The sequence below is a fragment of the Gorilla gorilla genome, chromosome 3 (assembly GCF_029281585.2).
Source record: "Gorilla gorilla gorilla isolate KB3781 chromosome 3, NHGRI_mGorGor1-v2.1_pri, whole genome shotgun sequence".
Taxonomy (NCBI): Eukaryota; Metazoa; Chordata; class Mammalia; order Primates; family Hominidae; genus Gorilla; species Gorilla gorilla.
The window spans coordinates 107,262,702-107,282,056 of record NC_073227.2 but is presented as its reverse complement, the minus strand read 5'-3'; the positions used below and the strand labels follow the sequence as shown (position 1 = coordinate 107,282,056).

General features: G+C 40.4%; 1 protein-coding gene across 5 annotated transcripts in view; it reads right to left on the bottom strand.

Annotated features, from left to right (window-relative positions):
- Positions 1–19,355, bottom strand: part of AFF1 (ALF transcription elongation factor 1) — a 204,555-nt gene that overhangs the window by 173,621 nt on the left and 11,579 nt on the right. For all 5 annotated transcript variants that reach the window (XM_004039081.5, XM_019025474.4, XM_055384615.2 and 2 more), the window contains exon 2: positions 16,717–16,790. In XM_004039081.5, the coding sequence (XP_004039129.4) occupies positions 16,717–16,754 (38 nt within the window). In that variant the 5' untranslated portion in view covers positions 16,755–16,790. The remainder of the gene's footprint in view (positions 1–16,716; positions 16,791–19,355) is intronic.

The following is a 19,355-nucleotide window of genomic DNA, read 5'->3' as shown; positions in this document are numbered from 1 at the left end:
TAATGATACTATCAGTTTTTTTTTTCTGTGAGCCATCTTGGAGCAAATATCTTCAAAATACAGACAATACTCCTGGGTTTTTTGGCTACAATGCTTTCCTAGATATAGACTTAGAATGCAAAACGAAGAGGGGGAGTTCCCTCTACAGGCTATACTCTTCACTTCCCTTTTGCTAATAGGTGGATAAGAGAAAAGGCTTAGCAAGTGTGTGTAGAAACTGAACATTAATCCAAAACACCCTGGTTAAAACAGACAAAAACACTGCTGTGAGAAAACATTGACAAATTAGCCGAAAAGTGAAATACAGGTAACCTGTAGGCAGCACTGGCTCTAAGGCTCGCTTGTACTTGCAAGGAATTTGTTTTTAAAAGGTCAATGAAGACAAATAGGTAGCAGTAAATCACTGTTTACATAATTCTGAAGACTTTATATAGATGCCTTAAAATGTAGTTTTCAACACTTGAGTCAACAATGCATAATTGTCTTAACAGTTACAGACTTTCACAGCAACGCTAAGTTAACCCATTAGTAACAGAGTAAGAACTTTGGGTTGTTTTTCTAAGAAAGGTCAATAAATACCCATTATAACCACCCTCCACATCAGCACTCCTCCATCTCTCTATGACAGCAACAATAACTCCAATAGCGGCAAACTCAAATCACTTATTAATTGCTGGTTATTTGCAAAACACAGAGATAGTGCTGAAGGATTAAATAGGTCTTTGGTATGAAAGATGTTTACGACTCAGACGGATATATGAGATGGAGGAAAATAATTACTAAATGTTTTATTAGTCTGTGTCTAATCAGGAAAGAGAAACCATACAATAATGCAAACAGAAATTTAATATTTAAAAATAGTAAGCTATGATACAGGAATAATGAGAAGGATGTATATAACAGCTGGGCGCAGTGGCTCAGGCCTGTAATCCCAGCACTTTGGGAGGCTGAGGCAGGTGGATCACCTGAGCTCAGGAATTCGAGACCAGCCTGACCAACATGGAGAAACCCTGTCTCTACTAAAAATACAAAATTAGCCGGGCATAGTGGCGCATGCCTGTAATCCCAGCTACTCAGGAGCTGAGGCAGGAGAATTGCTTGAACCCAGGAGGTGGAGGTTGTGGTGAGCAGAGGTTGCACCACTGCACTCCAGCCAGGGCAACAAGAGTGAAACTCCATCTCAAAAAAAAAAAAAAAACCCAGGCGGCTGGGTGAGGTGGCTCACACCTATAATCCCAGCACTTTGGGAGGCCAAGGCAGGCGGATCATGAGGTCAGGAGATTGAGCCCATCCTGGCCAACACCCCATCTCTACTAAAAATAAAAAAAATTAGCTGGATGTGGTGGTGCACACCTGCAATCCCAGCTACTCGGGAGACTGAGGCAGGAGAATGGCTTGAATCCGGGAGGCAGAGATTGCAGTGAGCCAAGATCACACCATTGCACCCTAGCCTGGTGACGGGGCGAGACTCCATCTCAAAAAAAAAACCAAAAGAACAACCCAGGCATGGTGGTTCATGCCTGTAATCCCAGCACTTTGGGAGGCCGAGGCAGGAGGACTGCTTGAGGCCAGGAGTTCAGAACCAGCTTGGGCAACATGGTGAGATCCCAGGTCTACAAAAAAATTGTACTTAAAAAAAAAAAAAAAAACAGTCTAGTCATGGTGACTCACACCTGTAATCATAGTATTTGGGAGGCCAAGGTGGGAAGATCGCTTGAGCCCAGGAGATTGAGGCTCTAGTGAACCGTGATTGTGCAACGCTGCACTCCAGCCTGGACAACAGAGTGAGACACTGTCTCAAAAAAAAAAAAAAAAAATGAAAAGGTGGTATTTCAGCTGAACCTTAAAGGATGACTAAGATATCAATAGACTGAGGAGCTGGGAAAGGGAGAGAAAACTCATTCCAGGTTGAGAAAACAGTTTCATTATTAACCCTGAGATCACTGGCAAACCACTTAACCCCTTTAAACTTCAAATGGAACTATCTGCCTGACCTACCCTATAAGATCTTTATAAGGTTAAAATATGATACTGGACTAGGAATAAGCTTTTTAAAAAGTTTAAAGCATTAGATGAAAAAGAGTAGATGCATATAGTAACCTACACATAGTAACCTGAACGCAAGCGCTAATGTGAACTCCCTGTGGACTAATCTACCTCCATCCATCCCAGTTCCTTCCCTCCCCCATGGTACCAGTTTTTCTTCCCATCCCCTCTCCCTAGTTCCTAGTTGACACTTTTGACATCAAAGGCTCCCCACAAAGTCTTTGATGAATGAATGAATATTGGATTAAGAACAGAGAACTTCCATTCAAAATCAAACTAACCTGAAGGAAATATATGATTTCTATTTACTTAACCTAAAAGGATAAAAAGTATTATTAAATGAATACCTAGTTTCTTTACACATAGTTATCTATGCTTTTTTTTTTTTTTTTTTTTGAGATGGAGTCTCACTCTGTCACCCAGGCTGGAGTACAGTAGTGTGATCTTAGCTCACTGTAACCTCTGCCTCCCAGGTTCGAGCAATTCTCGTGCCTCAGCCTCTCAAGTAGCTGGGATTACAGGTGCATGCCAGCACGCCTGGCTAATTTTTGTATTTCCCGAAGAGATGATGTTTCACCATGTTGCCCAGGCTGGTCTCGAACTCCTGGCCTCAAGTGATCCACCCACCTCAGCCTCTCAAAGTGCTGAGTTTTACAGGCATAAGCCACCGTGCTTGGCCTACTTATCTTCATGTGTATCCTAAACTATATCTTAAAGTAATATTTTAGTATGAAATATGAAACGAGAATTTTATTGAGAAATTAATTCATAGTGTCACCTACCATTTCAAATTACCCAAACTCTTAATAATATAAGTTCCAGAGTAACAAAAATCAGACTCATCATCACTTGAACCCACAGTTGGCAGGAACACGTGATTACACAGTTCACATACAGTGCCAGGCGCTGGTCCCAGACAATGCTTCAGAGTTGGGTCTCAGAGCATGGGAAGGCTGCTTTCCCTATATTGCCCAATGGAACCCAAACTTTTAAACCTCAGGTGTTCTATGAACATCATGAAGTTCAAATTCTCCACACCCTAAATGCTGAAATTATCAAAGGCAAGTCAACAGAAAGGGAAGAAAATTAATATTTATCAAATGTCTATTGAGTACCAAGCACTCCATGGGCTTTAAATAAATGTATATATTTAGTCCTCATTACTATCCTTATTTTACAAATGAGAGAACTAGCCGGGCGCGGTGGCTCACGCCTGTAATCCCAGCACTTTGGGAGGCCGAGGCAGGCGGATCACGAGATCGGGAGATCGAGAACATCCTGGCTAACACGGTGAAACCCCGTCTCTACTAAAAATACAAAAAATTAGCCGGGCGTGGTAGTGGGCGCCTGTAGTCCCAGCTACTCGGGAGGCTGAGGCAGGAGAATGGCGTGAACCCGGGAGGTGGAGCTTGCAGTGAGCCGAGATCGCGCCACTGCACTCCAGCCTGGGCGACAAAGCAAGACTCCGTCTCAAAAAAAAAAAAACAAAAAAAAAAAAAACAAATGAGAGAACTAGAGTTTGGAGAGGTTAAGAAAATTGCCCAGCATTACCTGTCTCATGGGGATACAATTCAAACCCAGATCTAACTGATTTCAAAGCAAACTCTCTCTTAATTAGGCTGCCTCTCCAGGTGAAAATTTAGTGGCAGGGTCCCAGTGAGCCTGTAAGAAGTGTTCTACTCACCAGAGTCACTACTCCAGGTTGAGGACATGAGACAGAAAAAAAAAAAAGAAACAATAACTTTTCCAAATATCCTCCTATCTCAGCTCGTGTATACCCTTTGCTCTCAACTCCCTGGCTTTGTCCTTTACCAGCTATTGAGGAACACATTTTTAAAAACATATATTTTAGACAAATAAAATATAGTCTCCACTCTCATTTACTGAATACTCTGTCCTACTGGAAAATTAAACCTCCATTCTTAAAGGACAATTTCATATCTCGTTTACCAAGTGCTCTGCGGGGGACAGTAAGCCTCTGCCGGATGTAGAAAGATAATCTAAAACAAGAACTGCTACAACTTCTAACCGTTGAGAGGTTGATTTATTAACAGGGCAGCCACCTGACATCTGTGCAATGCTGTAACAGACCACAAAGTGCTCTGAGAGAGCACACATCATCTCACCGCGGCGATGAAAAGGGCTCTGAGAGGCAAACTGGGGAGATTCTAATTTAGGATGGGAACCACCTCCATTCCTTACTTTTTTTTTTTTGGTAGCTAATCTTTTCATCTTTTTCCTGCCATACGACTCAGTAGTGACCCCTATCCCATCACCCAGCCCCCCCCTTCCCACACCCCCACTATGCCCCAGTGCAAAGAAATCAGCTTTGTTCCTTCACTGGAAAAGATGCACGTTTCTCTGACTACTGTAGCCATGCTGAAACTATCTCCCAGGAACAACTTTTTATCTCATTCATGTCAGAAAAGAAGAGTCAGCTAGAGGGGATCTGTGGCCCAAAACTCAGAGTTTTAAACCAGAGCTCAGAAAGTATATCCCTGTCACCAGCTTCTACAAAGACAAAAAGGGAACAGGGACTTGAGGGTTCGGTGATGGAAGGAAGCTAGCCACTGATGAGTATCTTTCTTTTCCCTTTTTCATCTGTAAAACGTAACCTCATAGGGAGTTACGAGATTGAAAGCATGCCTATCAAATACTTAGCACAGGTCTCGTCTGGTCACTGCGCTTATTAAACATTTTCGTGGGTATCTGTACTCATGAAGGCAGGGTTAACTGGTGGTGTCTCCCACATTCTCACCATTCTGATATCAAAGGGGAATGGAAGGCCTTCAATACTCTCATCTGTAGTTGGAAACATTTCATCTGGAGGATAGCTTGTCTCTGTCAACCATCCAGGGGTGCTGTGCTCCTTGCCAGCTGTGACCTCTGCTCTTTTCTCAAGTCTTACAACTTGCTTGGAAGATAGGCTCAGAAGGTGATTACTAAACATGTGGAAAGTCAGTAAACACATTAGAATTCTTGGGTGCCCAGTGCCTTACCAGTTCCACTCAGGTTACAAAGGGCGGTCTCTGACCTCCAGTTGTTTAAAATCTGGTTAGGGCTTGGACTGACTGCAACAGAGGAGCCAAGTGGAAAAACAGCAAGAGATAAGCTTGGTGGGGAGCTGACTACACAACGAGAGTTTACTGAAGGTAGGCCTTAACTGCAAGCTGAATTTAGGCAGCAATTTGCAATCTTAATCCCATAAAATGTTGTACTATTTTTAGTAGCATTGCTTTCAACACCATAAAGTATGCACATACTTTAGTTTTGGTTAAAGGTTTTGATCATATTCAAAGCCTTGTAACTACACAAATATAAAGAAATACTATCTTTAAACTCTAAAACCACTGCCTTTGGACTTCTTTTACAAAGAGCTAAGAATTTACTTAAAAACGGACCTTTTTCTACACTGCACAGGAATGAAGGAGTTTTCCTCCTGATGTTGGGTGGGAAAAGGAGTAAAGGAGCCCTCAGTCTCCTGAGAGGAGCAGCACTCAGAAATTCTGCCCTGTTCCACTTTACTGTAACAACGCAGCGGAACCCACTGCACTTCAATTCTCAACACATGCAGGATACCTGCTGGGCCGTCCTAGGCACAGCATTTTTCCAGTAGTGTTTGAGATTCAGGGTAAATCCTGGGTAACAGTGGCAGCTCCCTTGTAACCTTAAAAAAGATCTTTTCCAGTGTGAACAGTCAAAATTCAAACGAAGAGCAGCCCCATGCTCACCACTAGGAAACCCTGTTTTCCTTTAATTAAAAAAAAATGTAGAGGTCATCCCTCAGCTTTGTTTACAAGTAATGAGTCCAGCAGCCCCCATTTATCACCCCTGGAGATTCTTTTACACTTTGATGTGAAAAGAGTCAGGGCCCATTGTGATTTCAACTACTCCAACAGCAGTCCTTTCATTTGCAAACGAGGCCCTGGCCCCCAGTTAGAACCAACTGTCAGAAAAAAATTCATTGCCTTTCCTTCCAATTATTTATCAGAGACAGAGAAGAGAAGCTGGCTTTAAGACATCGCTCAAGAAAAGGTTCCCAGCACACCCCTAATGCATTCCTTACCTTCCCTGGTTCTTTCAGCCCAGAATGCCCCTTTCCCAAATTCCACAGCTCATGAAAGCCAATCTCTGCTTTCAAACCATCCCATCTGGAATGACTTTCTCCTTTCAGCTTTACAGAAAACCCAAGTGGCCTAACATTACTTATCGTTTAGGTGTCCCTCCCTTAGGGCAACTCTGCAATTTTCTGCAGAGCAAGGAAAGTACCAGCACTCTGACTTCCCTAACAGACACTCAACCATCCCAACAATGAGTTCAAAAGGCACCCATTTTTTCCCCCATCTCTACCAGTCTCTCACATTGGAAAAAAAAAAAAATGAGTATTAAGGAACTTTAAAAGGGAGTGAGGCTTTAAAGATTTATTCAACTATTTAAGAAGTGTGACGTAGTAGACAAAAAGAGGAAGGGACCCAACACAATAAAGAGGTTTCTTTTTTTAATGTAAACTTTTAAAATTAAAAATAACACACATTTTTTAAAGTGTAGAGCTCACATATAAATTTTCACAAAATGATATACTCTTGTAACCAACACCCAGATCAAAACAGAATACCGGCACTCCTGGGCAATTTAACTATTTTAAGCAAAAAGAGTTATCTTGACTCTAACCAAGCTTTTAGTGCTAACTTCCATTCTTCAGGAAATACATGGGATAGGCTGACAGTTTCTCAATCTCAGCACTATTGACATTAGAAACCAGGAAATTATTTGTGGTGGAGGCTGTTCTGTGCATTGTAGATGTTTAATAGCAGCCCTGGCCTCTACTCACTAGATTGTGATGACTAAAAATCTCTCTAGACATTGTCAAATGTCCCCTGGAAGAGAGGGAGACAAAATTGTCCTCCGTTGAGAACTACTGCTATATTGAAACAAGTTAAACGCATTAATAGGAAACAAACAAATCCAAGAAGTAGGACATACATTCAACTGTTTCCTTAACTAGTAAATGCTCCCACCCCACAAGTAAATAGAGTAAATGTTGCTCTAGATTAAGACTCAAGAAACAAAACCTAATGCAATACGTGAACTTTGGTTTCCCTGAATCAAGATGAAGACAGCTTTATTATTTTTTATTTTATTTTATTTTTTTGAGACAGAGTCTTACTCTGTCTCCCAGGCTGGAGTGCAGTGGCACAATCTCGGCTCACTGCAACCTCTGCCTCCTGGGTTGAAGTGGTTTGCCTGCCTCAGCGTCCTGAGTAGCTGGGACTACAGGCACCTACCACCACACCCAGCTAATTTTTTATTTTCAGTAGAGACGGGGTTTCACCATGTAGGTCAGGCTGGTCTCGAACTCCTGACCCTCAGGTGATTTACCCACCGTGTCCTCCCAAAATGCTGGAATTACAGGCATGAGCCACCGCACCCGGCTAAAAACAATTTTAAAAGACATTTTAAAACAATCTAGAAAGTTTGGGGCCGGGCACGGTGACTCACGCCTGTAATCCCAGCACTGTGGGAGGCTGAGGTGGGCAGATCACTTGAGGTCAGGAGTTTGAGACCAGCCTGGCTAACATGGTGAAACCCCGTTTCTACTAAAAACACAAAAAATTAGCCAGGCATGGTGATGTGCACCTGTAATCTCAGCTACTCGGGAGGCTGAGGCGAAGAATCACTTGAACCTGAGAGGTGGAAGTTGCAGTGAGCCCAGATGGCACCACCGCACTCCAGCTTGGGCAACAGGAGTGAAACTCTGTTTCAAAAAAAAAAAAAAAAAAAGGAAAAAAAGAAAAGAAAAAGAAAGAGAGTTGGGAGATAGCCTAGGTATTAGACGAATCCAAGATGTTAATTTTATTAGGTGTGAGACTGGTATGTATTTATGTAGGGAAATGTCCATATATTTTTAGAGATGCACATAAAGTATGAAGAAGTGAAATGGAATTTGCTTTAAAATAGTTCAGCAAAGAAAAAGAGGAAAAAGGATAGTTGTTTGTTTTTTTAAGTATGGCAAAATCAGGCTAGGCGCAGTGGCTCAGGGCTGGGCATGGTGGCTCATGCCTGTAATCCCAGCACTTTGGGAGGCTGAAGTGGGAGGATCACCTGAGGTCAGGAGTTTGAGACCAGCCTGGCCAACATGGTGAAACCCTGTCTCTATTAAAAATAAAAAATTAGCCAGGTGTGGTGGCATGCACCTGTAGTCCCAGATACTTCGGAGGCTGGGGCAGGAGAATTGCTTGAACCCAAGAGGCAGAGGTTGCAGTGAGCGGAGATCACAACACTGCACTCCAGCCTGGGCAACAGAGTGAGATTCCATCTCAAGAAAAAAGAAAAAAAAATTTCCAACCAAAAATGAACTAGTTGCCCCAGCATTCCCCACAGTCTGATTCACATACTCAGCTATGAAGGTCTCTCCAGGCTTTTGCTTTCTCCAGTAAAATTAGGCTACTGATATGAATACCTTACAGAGCATAGAAAACATGACTCAGATTTTGAAATAATGGTTCCCCAGCTTCTGCAAAACAGGAGAAACTGGAACTGAAATTCTCTTCTTCCTAAAGTAGGCTGACTACTATGGCTTCAGAAGAAAAGTACTGTTATAATGGAAGGCCTCCAGAAAGAAAAATGGTTCTTTCCCACATCAAGACAGTATAAAATTAGTATCCTTACAAAGACAATGTTATCCCCAGCAATTCAACTCAGTGTTCATCTTATCTACCACCTGGACCAAGTTTAGCACCTAAAATGATATAATGCCAAATGCCTGTACTAGTGTCCACTATACTGAAGGCACAAAATAATTATTAATATTAATTCATTCTCCTCCAACTCTCAGCCTTAGCAGGGAGTTCAGGGCTAAAGACAGAGAAAAAGTACATGCAAATAAACAAAACTGACCCCAGGCACAATGGCTTGTGAGCTTAAAATAAAGATGACTCCAAACAGAAACCTACCTTAGAGGCAAGCAATTCCTCTCCTAAACATCTGCCCAAAAGAAATAAAAACATATGTGGAACATTGTTCATAAAAACAAAAAAGTGGATACTACCTAAATGTCCATTAACTGATGAATAGTACAAAGATGGCACATCTATGCAATGGAATATTATTTAGCAATAAAAAGGACTGAAAAACTGATACATGCTGTAATATGGATGAATCTTGAAAACTTTATCCTAAGAAGCCAGTCACAAAAATTAACATATTGTATGATTGCACTTATATAAAATGTCCAGAATAGGCAAAATTATTGAGGATTAATAGTTACCTGGGGCTGGGAATGAAAATGGGATTAACTGTAAACAGGTAGTTCCATCTAGATGAAAATATTCTAAAGCTGGATTGTAGTAATGGTTGCACAACTCAGTAAAGTTACTAAAAATTAAACTGTATACTTAAAATAGCATGTAAATTACACCTCAATAAAGTTACTTCTGTTGTTTTCTAAGATGACTATGCCACTTGTAGAAGAGTAAATACTATGTAACAGTGTCTTCTTATATGCAAAATTTAGCTTTCCTTTTGGGAAATAACTAATTCCAAAAAAATATTTCCTCAGTTCTCAGGTAAGTCTGAATCTAAACTCTTCTAAACCCATCAAACTGAGTGACTCATCTTAAACTACATACGACAATGACACATACTCATCAGTTAGCAATCATTTTCTAAAATGAGGGAAAACAAGGTGTTTTGTATAAGAAATATTATTGCACTTGTAAATCAGGCCAGAAACTAGTTCACTTGAAAATGCAGGAAACCTTATTTCCTCATTTCACAATTCCAGGTGTGCGCTATTTACAATGCCCAGGCCAATCACTATTTCAGGAAAACATAGCCTACAGCCATTAAACTCTCTAGTAAGCATCTAGAAGTTTGGTCCTTGACTTACTTGCACAAAGAAGATCTGTCCATATAACAGGTGTTAATCTGTTGAACACCTTGTAGCTTCCTCAATAATTGAGAATTCTTCTCAATTAGGAGAGTTAAACATCAATTCAAACTCGAAAAGGAGAGCTTCCAGGGGCTACAGTATTCCATCCTATATGATGCAAGGTTCACAAAATCCAATCCTTCAAATCTTCCCAAAAACTGAAAAGCATCTCAGCAAATCTCCTAAAACACTTCAGTACCCACTCTGAATGGCAGAAGACAATAAAATCATGTCCCACCCATTTGGTGGTATAGCCTGAAATGACATTTACTTCATTCTTATGGTTTACTTTAACATGTTTTCCCCCGTCCTCAAGTAAAAAAATTTCCCAGAATATATCCCAACTTTACTCTCTGGCTTCAGTTACCTGGGCCCAATTTCAGAAGAATGTAATTTAGCACACACTTTGTAAAAATTAATTTTAGTTTCAAGATTCCAAGGAGAAAATGAGACATTTCAAGCAGTTGATACAAAAGAGTAAGAAGGGGAACATGTTAGTGAAATGGCAAAAAGGCACATTCTCTCTTTCAATAAGGAAAAAGAAATTAGAAAGCCCAAGCAAAGCAAAAGCACTATTCAAAGATGAAGCAATTTAAAATTTGACATTAATTTGAACAATTTATTCAGTTAATGATAGTTCATTAGTCCTAATCAATATGAACATTCTGTTCAAGTGGTATTTGAGTTGACGTTGGAGGAGAAATAAAATCCTAGACACGATTTTCCTTCTCAATCAAAATAATGTAAATAATGCTTATTGGTTTTTCCACTTTTATTGTCATTTTAAAGACAAAGCTCGCAAGGGCACAAATAATCATAAAATAAAATATGCTATTAATCTGGAAATCTGGATAATTTAAAACCAAAAGCAGAAAGAATAGCTGGAGGGTAGATGACAGTCACGAGGTGGAACAAAAAGTAAGGATAATTACATTATCATCTTAGACCATGAGAAGTTGATGGGAAAAGAATGTAAAAGGTAAAGTGATTACATAAGTAATATACTAATATAAAATATATGATAAAGATATTTAAATATATTGAACAGAAGAAATAAAAATACAGCATGGGCTTGAACTGCACAAGTCCACTGACGTGGATTTTCTTCTGCTTCAGAGACATGAAGACTTTCCTCTTTCACTCAGCATAAAGAGGATGAGAATGAAGATCTTTATGATGATCCACTTCCACTTAATGAACAGTAAATACATTTTATCTTAAGATTTTTTTGAGACAGAGTCTTGCTCTGTCACCCAGGCTGGAGTGCAGTGGTGCAATCTTGGCTCACCACAGCCTTGACCTCCCAGGCTCAAGCAATCCTCCCACCTCAGGCCTTTACCCCACCCAGACCCCTGTCAGTAGCTAGGACTACAGGTGGCTAATTTTTGTATTTTTTGTAGAGACAGGGTTTAACCACGTTGCCCAGGCTGGTCTCGAATGAATTCCTGGACTCAAGCAGTCTGCCCACCTCAGCCTCTCAAAGCGCTGGGATTACAGGCATGAGCCACCATGCCTAGCCATGATTTTAATAACATTTTCTTTTCTCTAGCTTACTTTATTGTAAGAATACAGTACTTAATACATATCAAAATACGTGTTAATCAGCTGTTTATGTTATTCATAAGGCTTCCAGTCAACTGTAGGCTAATTAGTAGTTAAGCTTTTAGGGAGCCAAAAGTCATGTAGATTTTTTACCCCTAAACCTCACAGTGTTTGAAGGTCAACTAATACAAACATCAAAATGAATGGAAACTTTATAAAGGAGTATATGCTGTATGATTATATTTAAATCAAATTGAAAAGCAGACAAAACAAATGCAGGGTGTTACAAGTCAGAACAGTGATGACTTTTAAGGGAGGTAGTAGCTGAAAGGGAAAAGGAGAGGAGTTCTAGACAGCTGGTCTTGATCTGTTACACAAGCGTGTTCACTTTATGAAAATGCACTGAACTAGGCCAGGCGCGGTGGCTCACGCCTGTAATCCCAGCACTTTGAGAGGCCGAGGCAGGTAGATCACCTAAGGTCAGGAGTTTGAGCCCAGCCTGGCCAACATGGTGAAACCCCGTCTCTACTAAAAACATACAAAAATTAGCTGGGCGTGGTGGTGCGCCAGCTACTTGGGAGGCTGAAGCAGGAGAATCGCTTGAACCCAGGAGATGGAGGTTCCAGCGAGCTGAGATCGCGCCATTGCATTCCAGCCTGGGCGACAAGAGCAAAACTCCGTCTCAAAAAAAAAGAAAAAAGAAAAGAAAATGCACTAAACTGTACTAATAATGTCTGCCTTTTTCAGTCTGTTAGACTCCAATAACAATTTTTAGAAAGAACTATTAAAAAGGGGGACAGAAGGAAGGTGAAGAAATATAAGTGAGCTCAAATTCAACAGTGTCAAGTGCCGATAAATCTGGAAGTCACAGAATAAGCTTATTATTTGTAAGAACTAAAACATTGTCTTTGCACATTACATTAATATTCTGTCCACGCTTATGACTTTTGATAGCCCTGAGCAAAGTAAGGGTTCACGTTCAGACTTCAATTTAGTTTGAATGATTAGAGCTGCGTACTCAATACACATCTGTTTCCTTTGCAAATATATCCTAGTCCTGGACCAGTTCCACATGAATTTAATGTTTTTTTCTGGGCAAATAAAAGATTAAATACCTATCATGATTAAACATTTAAACAAGTGAGCTACTGGTGTGTATTAAAAATAGAGCTTTTTAAAGGATATCCCCAAACTTACCACTTGTACTAGGTACTAAAATTAAAAGGAGCATATTGAGGAGGTGAGGAGCTAGAAATTATGATAAAAGTAACAAATAATAAAAACAGCTCTGTAATTGCTAGAATGTTACTATAAGGGGCAGTTACCCATCCAAACTTAATAACTAGCAAAACAAAAAAAATATGTAATAGAATATAAAGTATCTTTTTTCTTTTTGCTGGGCGCCATGGCTCACGCCTGTAATCCTAGCACTTTGGGAGGCTGAAGGCGGGGGTGGGTGGTGGGGGTGGGGGGAACACAAGGTCAGGAGTTTGAGACCAGCCTGGACAATATGGTGAAACCACATCTCTACTGAAAATAAATAAATAAATAAATAAATAAATAAATAAATAAATAAATAAAAATTTAAAAATACAAAAAGTAGCCGGGCGTGGTGGTGGGTGCCTGTAGTGCCAGCTACTCAGGAGGCTGAGGCAGGAGAAACGCCTGAACCCGGGAGGCAGAGGGGCCAAGATCACGCCACTGCACTCCAGCCTGAGCGATAGAGTGAGACTCCATCTCAAAAAAAAAAAAAAAACAAAAAAAAAAGTTTTTTTTGTTTTTTTTTTTAAGTCCTGGGATACATGTGCAGAACATGCAGGTTTGTTACATACATGTGCAGAACATGCAGGTTGTATACACATGCCGTGGTGGCTTGCTGCACCTATCAACCCATCATTTAGGTTTTAAGCTAAAACATCTTTTTAATCATGCCAATGATAATACTTTTACCTACTATAATTGATTCATCTACCAGAAATAACACAGGAACCAACATCAATAACTAAACCTTTTTGAAAAATCACCTCCACGAAAATCTTACAATTAAAATTTAAAATTTCTTCAGCTCCTTAAATTTTCACCAGTCTGATATCTCTACATTCTTATAGGAAGACGTTTTAATAGCCTACAGTAGTCAACTCTAACTGATGAATTCCAAGGGATTCCAATCAAAATGCCAATCATAAATTTTCTAGAAAATGATGAATGACTTCAGAATACACTGAGAAGCATGAGAATGAATAGCTATGAAAATTCTAAAAACAAGAATTACAAAGAATCTGCCTCAATATTATGACATATAAAGATACAGTGAAACAATATGCCACAGTTGCCAAAAGACACATCAATGGAGCAAAAGACAGCCCAACAACAGACCCAAGACTGTGATAAAATTTAGACATAGCATTTGTATCTGTGGAGAAAAGACAGTCTTGGTGATTTAATAAATAATGATGAAACAATTGTCTAGCTTTTTGCTTTAAAAAAAAAAAAAAAGGTTCCCAGCCAGATGTGGTGGCCCACGCCTGTAATCCCAGCACTTTGGGAGGCCAAGGCGGGCAGATCATGAGGTCAAGAGATCGAGACCATCCTGGCCAACACGGTGAAACCCGACTCTACTAAAAATACAAAAATTAGCTGGGCATGGTGTGCCTGTAGTCCCAGCTACTCAGGAGGTTGAGGCAGGAGAATTGCTTGAACCTGGAGGTGGAGGTTGTAGTGAGCCAAGATCGTGCCACTGCACTTCAGCCTGGTGACAGAGCGAGACTCCGTCTCAAAAAAAAAAAAAAAAAAAAAGAAAGAAAAGAAAAAGAAAAAAAATTCCCTAACATCCCCCATCTTTACCTTTTCCTATTAATATGAAATGTACAATATATATTCAAGTTAACTACATGTGGATCAAAATACTAAAAAGTCAAAGATGTAAAATGGGTTGCAAGTTAAGAGGGTCAAGCAGCTACCTAAATGTGTGAATCTGGCTGTGCAGAGAACTGTAACGAATTGAAAAGCGTCAGTGCTTTCTCAACTTTTTTTTGTGTGTGTGTGTGACATCAAGTCTCTGGGGCAAACGGACAAAGCAGATGATGTCTGCAGGAGGAAATCAGATAGGAGCTCTGGCTGACCTTTAGGCTGGGGGGCGGGGAATCAACATCGTGGCACACCTGAAAAGCATTTGATGGCACACCAATTGGGATGTTCTGAATTAGAAAGCCTGTGTTCTGCTTAAAAGAGGCGAAGCTATTCAATTCTGTCTGAGCATTGCTATATGGCAATGCAAGCCCAGGGTTGCTAAATCTTAAATTTTTCATGAGAAGATAGAAGATTGTTATGTAAAAAACACTGGCAGATAATTTCTTTCAGAATTCTGTGACAGGCCAACCAAAACCCATATGTTGACCAGATCTGTCCCACAGTCCACCAGCTTACAAGTTCTGATTTAAATGCAAAAATGAAATCGTACAAGTGCCAGCAAAGAACACATGACATTATTTTCACAATCTTGGAGGAGGAAAGACCTTTCTAAGCACAATCAAGCCAGAACCCATAAAGGACAAGACATTTAACTACATAAAAATGTAAAACGTATGTGTAAACCCAACATTATGAATAAACCTAAAGACAAATGACAACAGCTTTCCCCCAGGCTCTAGCAGAATGTGAACTGCAGCAGCCGGGGTCAACTAACTGTCTTCCCTTTGGTGAGGGGAGAGAGTAAACCAAGTTTAGCAGCCCCACAATGATGACCAGGAATTGAATAACTTCCTAAATGAACCAGAAAGGGGGAGAAGTAGGAGAACATTTGGGATGGTCCACAATTGCAGGCACCATCATCTATTCTGTTGCATTATAAATAAGTCTGAGTCTACATTTCTTATAATGTTTTTATTTTTTAGACTAGTGAAATGCAGTAGCAAGAAGGGGGAAAAGAATTCTATTATAAATAGAAATTATGGCTGGGCACAGTGGCTCACGCCTGTAATCCCAGCACTTTGGGAGGCCAAGGCAGGTGGATCACCTGAGGTTAGGAATTCGGGGCCAGCCTACCAACATGGTGAAACCCCGTCTCTACCAAAAATTAGCCAGGTGTGGGGGCATGCGCCTGTAGTCCCAGCTAATTGGGAGGCTGAGGCAGGGGAATCCCTTGAACCCGGGAGGCGGAGGTTGCAGTGAGCCAAGATCATGGCACTGCACTCCAGCCCGGGCAACAAGAGCGAAACTTTGTCTTAAAAAAATAATAATAATAATTAATAAATAGAAATTATGATAAAAGTAACAATAAAAACAACTCTGCAATTGCTAGAATGTTACTACAAGGGGTAGTAGTAACATTTAAAAAAATTTAATACGTTTTTGGAGTGGCACAGAGGCTCACGCCTGTAATTCCAGCACTTTGGGAGGCCGAGGCAGGGGGATCACCTGAGGTCAGGGGTTAGAGACCAGCCTGGTCAACATGGTGAATCCCAGATATTTGCGAGGCTGAGGCAGAATCGCTTGAACCTGGGAGGTGGAGGCTGCAGTGAACTGAGGTCACACCACTGCACTCCAGCCTGGGCAACAGACTGAGACTCCATCTCAAAAAAAAAAAAAAAAAAAAAAAAAATTATATTTTTGAATAGCTAATACTTTAAATAAAAACTAACCAGTGATAACAATTCTTTCTGAATGTCAAATGAGTTATTATTTAAAACTGCTTCAAAATGTTAACATGATCCCCTCAATCAACACTGATCAATTACTATATGCAAGAAGGCACTAAATTGTGTGTGCAGAGTTGGAGGGAGAGATGTGAAAGGGGCAAAATATAAATATGAAGGAATTCCCTCCTTCACAGCTTTCAGGATGAGATGGATTTGTTTATTTATTTCAAGCACAGGCTGAACATGTGTATGCTTTCCCCAAATCAGTGCAATCTTGTTATCTTGAACACAGCATTAGAATGCTGATTTAATCATTTAAATTAACATCCACATTTTAAAAAAAAATGAGTTAACAGACTCAGCGATTGCTAGATTTAAAAGAAAATATGTAGCCAGTCCAACAAGTTTGACTTCATGTAGAGAAAACTGAAAATTTCAAACATTTTCTTGCACCCATGAGTTCTTAAGTTGCAAAATTGAAAAAGACCAAACTTATTCATTGAAAAGTAGATTATAAAATTAAATATCAGCATGTCTTTGAATCATAGATTCTATGCTTACCTGTTGCCACTGCTGTTGACTCTTTCTGTAAATGCCATTGTTTCCAGTCAATGCAAAGTGGCTAGTCTGTTCATCTGAAAGAGAAACAAAGAGCAGCCTGTGAACATTAGCCTGTGAGTAAATTCAGGGATACACATGACCTGTAAGAAGCTTTATTGGAGACAGAATTCCAAGTTCTCATTTGAATTAGAAAATGGTTCTCCAATTCCCAAGTTGCATGAACAAACTATCTAGTATATATCAAAGGCCAATTGCACTTTTAACTGTGAGGCTGCTTCTCAAAGCCATTTCAGCAAGAAAACAATGTGCACAAGTTTACCATGAGGAGGAGGGGGAGGAGAAAAGGAAATACCATTCCCCTGGTGCCTACTTTGTGCCAAGCATTGTGTTAAATATAAATAAGCCCTTTTAAAAATGGCATTTCATTAATACATTACAATAAAGTTGCAAGGCAGATACTAATATCCCACTTTATAGTTAAGAAAATGGAGACTCAAACACACACACACAAAAAAACAACCAAGAAATGTAGACTTAGTTTTAAGTAATTTGCCTAAGGTCACAGGTTGTGTCAGCATCCTCACTAGAATTAAAAGGAAGAAAAGGTAAGAGTGTCAACTATGCAAGAGAAAGGAAATCAACAGGTCATTCTCACATAAGAATGCAACACTTAACAAGAAAAGTGGGTCCCAGTAACAATCAATCTTAAGATTTTACTTCCACTCATTAAAGGTACTTAATCAAAACAAAACAAAACAAAACAAAACAAACAAAAACCCAAATAAAACAACTATTGAGCATTCTTTCAAAACAAGACTGGATTTGGGGGAAAAATTATTATCCAATCTGGGCAGGCAGTCTTGGTACTATCTTGGGTAACTCTGGAAACAACCTCTCTTTATGGTTAACACTGTCTACAGCTGTTTCCTTTTCCCTCTCTAGCGAGTATTTATAAATTGACTACACTTATCCTAACTTGCATTAAATAGTTTGTTTTACTTTTCAAACATCCTTAAGGCAAAGAAAGGTATGTTACTAAATTATCTTAGTACAGATTTGACAAACCATTTGATACAAATGGAAACACACATTAAATTTGTAATCATTTTAACTTGCCTCTGTTTGAGAGGCTGTTACAACTTTGGCTGAGGTTGAAACACTGAATATAGTCCTTCACAGCTCTATTCTTACTCCCGATAAGGTCTTTTATCTCCCTCTCCATGAAATTTAAATTGCTGACTTGCTAACTACATGTTTCCATACTAGCAGACATAATTTACCACTCTTTCTCCTCTCTCAAAAGATTGCAGCATGGATGTTAAAATATTCTAGTTAAACTCACACTAGCAGAGATCTACTTTTCAGGGTCAAACATGTGTCACTCTTCTGACCAGCAATAGTGGCCCCCTAGGCAAGTTTTCTCAATTCTCCAACTCAATTCCCACTAGTCTCCCTTCCCCTCCCTCACCACTTACTATCGCTCACTTTCTCCTTTTTCTCTTTTCTCTGCATCGCTAGCTCTAACCCTGCCTTTGCTGCTCACACTTTCTCTCTCTTGACTTGCAGGGCTGGCACACAGTAAGTGATCAATAAAACACTATTGTATTCCTGTTGGCATTATTCTTCATAACACTTCTGTAGAGGCATCTGAAGAGTCCCTGATGGCAGTTCCCCACATGACCCTCCCAGTGAAGATGCTCAACCTGCTTGCAACCCAATAGCACCCACCCCTAGGGCTCTTTGGTGTAGAGTGATAACAGGAGAAAAGGAGACAGGTTGGGCTGTTGGGTGGCTATCAATCTAAGAGGGGTCCTGAGTTCACTTGTTTGTTCACTGACTGACAGAACCAACAAATGTATCCTGAGCATCTGCTGTAAGCCAGGTACTAAGAATAAAGAGAGTGGGCCGGGTGTGCACCTGTAATCCCAGCACTTTGGGAGGCCAGGGTTGGCTGAATGCTTGAGCTCAGGAGTTCAAGACCAGCCTGGGCAACATGACAAGACCCGTCTCTGCTAAATATAAAAATAAATAGCCAGGTGTGGAGGTGCATGCCTGTGGTCTCAGCTACTCTACTTAAGAGGCTGAGGTGGGAGGACTGCTTGAGTAGGGATGCAGGTGGGGGGTGGGGGTGATGTAGGTTGCAGTGAGCTGAAATTGCACCACTGCCCTCTAGCCTGGGTAACACAGCAAGGCTCTGCCTCAAAAAACATAAAAAATAAATATAGTGAAGAAAAGACTCTTGCTACCATTGAGCTTACATACTACAGAAGGTAAGCAAAGACACATTCAGTAAAATATATAGATGTTAGAAAAGCAAAATGGGAGTGCAGAGAGGAATCAAGGTAGGGTATTGCGGTTCTATGTAGGGTGGTCAGAGAACACAACATTTGAGCAAAGACTTAAAGTGAGGAGCAAGCCATGGAGATCTGTAGTGAAAAAGGGTCCTCGGGACTGATAAGTAGAAGACTGAAGGAGTGAGCAACCCCCCAGGTCTCACTGCTCAGGAGCACTACAGATTCTTGGGTAGGTAAATGGGGTTCAAAGTGAGATAGACCACAGCTCCTGAGGAATCGAGCCCCTGGACACACCCAGGGACCTATCTGTGCAACGAAAACCCTTAACTTTGCTAGGAGGCTTGA